The following is a 6,240-nucleotide window of genomic DNA, read 5'->3' on the forward strand; positions in this document are numbered from 1 at the left end:
ATGGCCTTAATTCTCCTGAATTTATTGATGTTCGTGCATGGCTGGTTTATGTACACAGAGCTCACATCACTGATATTGATACAATACATGTTCTTTGTTTTTGGATTTTTATTTGATGCGGGAGTATGTGCCTGCTGGTGAAATAAAGAACAAAGAGATTGGCAGATACATTAATAATGGGCCCGAGCTGGATCAAGAGAGGACGTTATTTCCTTTGCAACGGAGGCTCCTTTGGTCGGAACTGAACTTCGCTGGTTCACAAACGACTAGGAAATGCACGCGTTAGGCCGCATCGCTACCAACAAAAATGAACCCTCCTGACCAACGTGGCTCTTTTAAACCGATGAGGGGCCCTTCTGCTCGTGGCGGATAATCTTAATCTGTTGGCAGACGTTGGCTTAGCGACAGTCGAACCATCGGTGCAAGGTTTATCTGCAACGTTGGCCCGATGTATTAAGTTTCCAAAACGCGAGGGGGAAAGATCCTCCCATCCGCCACTTCTAACTCCTACGAGTGACACGGGTCTCAGGGCACAACAAGGATCATTTACTACACCCCCACCTCATTCTCCAGGGCCAGGGCTAATTTAGGAGATATCGATCACAAGTCCAATGTAATCATAATCACGCGCGCCAAGAACGCCGAGTTGAGAACTTGAAATGAATTAAATTACTGATGCACAATCATATCACCCTCCGTCCACTCACGTTGTGCCTGAGGGTGTGCTCCCCAATTCAAGCCCCACTGAAAACATTGTAAATTCAGCATTGTTCAGGGCTCAGTAACATGCGCATGCCGACGTCCCTTGTGTTTTTGAAACAAAAATCAAATTACTGTTTTGTACCTTTTGTTCCTTTTTTTTATTGGTTACCCAATTCAATTTTAATTATTTAGAAAAAAAGCACCCCAGAAAAGAGATAGTTCCGAAATCTGCATCACAGCAGCCACCTTTTGTGGGGCACACACCGTATTTTGGATTCATTCTGCCCTCAGCTGGAAGCCAAAGACCCAGGAAGCTGATCCTGGCAAAGATTTACACAATCTTACTATTTTGGGGGCCAAAGTTTTCTAAAGAAACTGTGGGTGCACATTTCATGCTAAGGAACTAGGCAGAAATTGTCATTTCAATTAGTGGGCTGCACCCACTGATCTCCAGTGGCTGCACGCCTAACAGTTTCCCCTACAAGTTTCCGTTTCCCACGCGGCGATATAAAGGGCGCCACCCTTTGTCCGATACTCTCCATTTTGAACACCGCCGCCATTCAGAGATGGTTATAGAGCTGCCCCCAATCTCAATAAATTTTTTTCTACCCACCAGTCTGGGGATACACCAAGTGTTTCCTATGGGTAAATGGCTTTATTAACAGTCTCGAGAAGATTCCTGTCTTCACGCCATATCTCACCCCTACCCCATCCTGCTTTCCCATTTTGCGGTGTGCGGATGACTGATGAAAATACCCTGTTCACCCTTTAACCAAAGATGATAAGTGCTCCATGGATACTGTTATCAATCGGCTTTCTTAGGCTAATAAATCATGCGTCTAAATAGACGCCCTGAAGCATCGAAAGACCATAAACAGTGATTAATTACATCGGTAACCATTCATATATGTTTTTATTGTTTCGTTTATTACAAAAAGGTTTCTCCATGCATTCGTTCAGTAGTTTACTAAAGAGCACAAATTCTTTCCTCCCACAAAGCAAGCTGCAGCAAACGTAGCCGTCACAATGTAATAAATAATTCGAATAAAATTTGAAATACTAGAAGAAAAATGGTAAGATTTAGCCAGCGAAAAAAAAAAATCTTGTCGAAGACATTGGAACGGAAAGATTATAGTAAATGGTTGGTTTTACAGTGATATGTAAACAAGGTGCTCAAGTAACTTTGTTTTCATTCAACCTTTCTTGTCTGTCGGGCAACTTCCTGTGTAAGGGGAACAAGCTGTCAAATAAACGCATGGACCGAAAGTGCAGAACGAGAAAGCATTCCACTTATTTTTTGTTAGCATAAGCAACAGGTAGCATAGCTGTCATGCCGTAGTCCTTTATTGAGCCTATTCTACTGAGTTTGCGGTGGATCTAAACTAATTTCTATATTATTTCAGAATTGTTTTGTTCGAGGCCACACTGCCCTCTGTTTTATTTTCAAGCTGTCGCGTGACAATGCGAAACAGCACCACAATTATGTACAAATTAATGTCTGACACAATATCAAAGTCTTTTTACAAGTTCAACAATATTTTACACGCAGTTCAATTACAAAAAACACTGAAATAATAATAAAATATTTGTGAGATACAAGTTCTATTGTTACATCTCAGATTTCGAATAATTTTTTTTGAAGATTGCCCTGTCTTTAAAGGGATATTTGATTAAGGGCGTGTTTTTAGATACGTCATGTTCTCAGCAACTCTCCTGAAAAGATGGTCAACAAATTACGAGGCATACTAGTTATAACTTTGAACGTCGACCATACTGGATATTGACTCTGCATGTTCTTAAAAGTATCGCCTCGCATTTTGAACAAATCCACTCATGCCGGTTGTTTATTTCCTTAGAGGGTATTGGTTTGGTTGCCTGGATTTGTTGATGAACTCTCAGTACAATAAAAAATTCCAATGAATAATGGGGGATGCTTTTGATATAATGATTCTGACCAGCAGCTTGTCCTCACACCATTCACGCTACCAATAACAAATGACATGAGGAAAACATGGACCCGTGTGACAGTTACACACTTTTTCTACCATCGTAAAAAGACCAGTACCCAAACCTACACAAAGCAGACACAGAGATTAAACAAAATGTTTTTCCTGTAGCAGAAACATGACGGGTTTGACTATTGCAGTCAAATCAGTATACTGGTCTCAAGACGCTAATGAAAAACAAAGCAATCAGACGTTGCTGTTTAGTATGAAGACTTTTAAAAAAAAGAGATGTACTTTTCTATTAAAATCTTCAAAATCGTGCACCATAAGCGGCTTCCCTCCTTTTCCTGTAGATAAAGTAACCAATACCAGCGGCAAGACCCACCATGGCCACAACTCCGACAGCTATACCAGCTTTCTGACCGGCGTAGGACTTTTCGCTGTTTTTGACCTGGCCCGGTGGTCCACCCTCTAAGCTGTTTGGCTCGGCGGCGTCCAACGCTCCCCCTGCTACCACGGCGTCTGGGATGTCGTTCTCTGCGTCTGTGGCCTCCGCAGCTTCGTTCTCGGCGGCCTCGTTGTCTGCCGCGTCGGCTTCCGTCGCACCGCCGGCCAGCGAGCCGCCAGCCCCGGCGTCCACCTCGCCAGACTCGGAATCGGTTTCGGTACCACCGCCGGCGTCACCACCTCCGTAGTCGTAGGACGGGGAGGCTTGCTGTGGGGCGACCTGGTTCATTGGGTAGGGTCTGCTTTTCAGCTGTTGTTCCTCTTGAAACTCTTCCCGTTGCGGTTGACGAATCTCGAAGAAAACAGGATTTGCCATGGCCAGGGCTGGAGTGCAAAACAAAGAGATTTTTAACATAAGAACCTTAACAGTTCTGTGAAACAAATTGTTAAATAAACTTTCTCTTTTTTTAAGTGAGCTCACTTCTTCCTGCACAGAACACAGGTATGACTTTTGTGTCAACTCGGGTGATTCACCTACTTAATGGTAATCAGTTATGTGTTTGCAACATAATGCTTATGAGAAATGTTTTTTGAATGTGTTTGTATAATTTCATCGTTATTATCTACCGTTTTTCTCACACCCAAGTATACTACTCTTGGGTAACGCCGTGACGGTTCAATTTTGGGGAAACTATTATCTTTTTAAAAATAACTTTTGATTTCCTTTAATCCGGCTCAGTTGCAGCGGGCGTCCGAGTCATTCGGTACCATGGCACTTGTGCAGGCGAGCGGTGCGTTAGTCACCCATCCCGTGGTAATTGGCAAGATCCGCCAGAGGCTATTTTAGGCGGTTCTCCGGGGACGCACAGAGGGCGCAAAGATCCCTAACATGCCGTTACGTGTCCCGCAGGGACCGGCAGAGAAGTTTAAGGGGCGGGCTTACGAAGTGCTCAGTATTTTTAGATTTATCTCGACAGCCATATTGCTCATTAACAAGACTCAGAAAGAAAGTGTAATTGTGTTGCTAAAACTAATGTGCGTGCATGTTCAAACTCATGAGATAATGCCGGGAAGACTACCCGTCATACCGCCACCAAGCGTTTGAAGTCACCAGCTAACACGAAGTCTGGAGGATGCAAAAACAAAAAACAAAACAAACCAAAACAAAAAACCAACAAAAAAATACAACACCAAAAAAAAAATCAAAACAAAACAAAACTGGAAAGCGGCTTTATTTTGCATATTTTATAAAACACCACAAAATGCACGTCGGCCTACTGAAATCTTCTTTTTGGAAAGAAATGAAATGTCCTCAATGCTTCTTGCTGGTGGACAAGGACACATAGGTATTTAAACTTTACGGATACCATTTACACCTTCACAATTCGAAAAAAGGACCGATGAGATTCAAAGATGTTATCTCAACTTTCTGGGCGGTAGGAAAGCAAATCATGTCATTTCTATTGTCATTCAGCATTAACTTTGTCTTCCAGAAACTACAGCCAAACTTCTGAAACGTTGAGTGAAATTTAAATTGGTGTTAGCCGACTTTAAATTACTGAATTCCGTCAGCTGTCTGTGAACAATTGGTGCGTCACTTATGATATTGATAGTGTGGGAAGGGTGTGTCGACATAACAAGATAAGGAGAATCACGCCGGTCGCTGACAACAGCTGACGTTGGTCTAGCAATGACCGGTATGGAGAAATCAGGTATAGACGTTTTGAAAAATGGCCATCGGCTAATGTGAAGAAAAGATCGGTGCTTACGAACACCTCAGTTAAAGGTTGCTCACAAATGGTGTCTTTAATTGTTGAATGTCGACGAAAATCTCACACAGACAATTATCAAGAAGAGTTCATTCCTCCATAATATCTGTCAGATGTGCAGCAGCTTAACAGTTGGAACGCCCGTACAGAAAATTTTGTTGTAGTCGACAAAAACTGCTTCAGGATGATGCGACAGCATTGAAGGGTTACAGCTCTGTGTGACCTAGGAACAGCAAATTACAGTCGGAATCTGGTATTTAATTCAAATGTAATTCTACCAAAAGGGAAGAAATTCATTCTTACCGGCACAGCCGAGGAAAAGGACAGTCCTGAGAGAAAGCATCGTGGCGATGTTCTTGAGGTAGGCCTACGTGACAACGCTGGGCTTGAGGGTGTTCAGACTCTGCCGTGTCAGGTGCAGGCGCTGCAGTTGTTGTCCTGTTGTGGAGTAGCGTATCAATGAGACCGTACCCCTCCCTCTCTGCCTATTTTTATAAGCCCCCTCCCCGTTGGCCCCACGATGGCCACGCTCTAATTACTCATTCGCCTACCCCCCTCCCCCGCAAACGTGACCGGTTACCGGCTGGTACTAAGCTGTCTCACGGCCGGGGCCACGTCAGCCATTTTTCCTCTTGACGTCACAGGCCCGTCCCGGATCGTCCTAAAAATAGTTTTGTATCCCCCCCGCCATCATCGCAGCCAACTTTCGAAGGGTTACAGGGATTGGAGGGATAATTCAGATTCATGAAGTCGGAGGTTACCTATTTCTCTCGTGGCTAATCGTAATTTTTGCACCGCAGAGACCAGGAGTAATCGGAGCACAGGGAGTGAGATGATCTCACATGACGAAATTGTGACCCATGCCCAGAGAGGGTACCGGTACCACTCTGTAACATTTTAGGGGGGGGGTTGGGCGAACACTCATCAGTCATCCTAACACTTCTCTTTTGCCATGCAGCTTTTAATGATGTCGTTGCTTAGTAATGTCTCCCCTTCCAGTGGACGAGGAGGAGGCTGTGTCGTGGCCATTTTGATCTTTTGGGAGGTGAACCTATCCTTAGAGCGTCCTCAGGATTTTGCGAATGGGCCGGAAGTAAGTTATGGAGAAGGCACACGCAACGATGCTCCGTGCTATGAGCCTAACTGGCAAGACAAAGAGGACAACATTTACAATCAAGAAGCAGGTTCTGGGTTTTTAATCAAGAGTTGAGACAATCAACCACAGTGCCTCAAACAATCAAGGAAGACTAGGCACGTTTTTTAATCCAAAGTTAGGACTTAGTTCAAAGCCACTAGCCATAACTTCTTCGTGGGAGAGAGGTACAATAAAGTTGTCATGAATTTCCATGATATGGAAATCATCTTTACAAGTTTAG

The 6,240-nt window shown here is 43.8% G+C and overlaps 1 protein-coding gene across 1 annotated transcript; it reads right to left on the minus strand.

Annotated features, from left to right (window-relative positions):
* Positions 1–1,608: 1,608 nt before the first annotated feature.
* Positions 1,609–5,334, minus strand: LOC110987084 (uncharacterized). Its single transcript, XM_022249512.2, has 2 exons — positions 5,168–5,334; positions 1,609–3,479 (listed from the first exon to the last, which is right to left on the minus strand). Exons 1-2 carry the CDS (start codon positions 5,205–5,207, stop codon positions 2,959–2,961), a joined length of 561 nt encoding a protein of 186 aa, XP_022105204.2. The 5' UTR covers positions 5,208–5,334; the 3' UTR covers positions 1,609–2,958.
* Positions 5,335–6,240: the final 906 nt, after the last annotated feature.

The sequence above is a fragment of the Acanthaster planci genome, linkage group LG05 (assembly GCF_054643075.1).
Source record: "Acanthaster planci isolate LZ-2023a linkage group LG05, COTS_SCS, whole genome shotgun sequence".
Lineage (NCBI taxonomy): Eukaryota > Metazoa > Echinodermata > Asteroidea > Valvatida > Acanthasteridae > Acanthaster > Acanthaster planci.

Bases quoted from the DNA above. Each gene is read 5' to 3' on its own strand.
- LOC110987084 (XM_022249512.2), bottom strand. From the start codon at position 5,207: ATGCTTTCTCTCAGGACTGTCCTTTTCCTCGGCTGTGCCG. The intron at 3,480-5,167 runs GTAAGAATGAAT...TTTGCACTCCAG, and splicing joins CCTTTTCCTCGGCTGTGCCG to CCCTGGCCATGGCAAATCCT.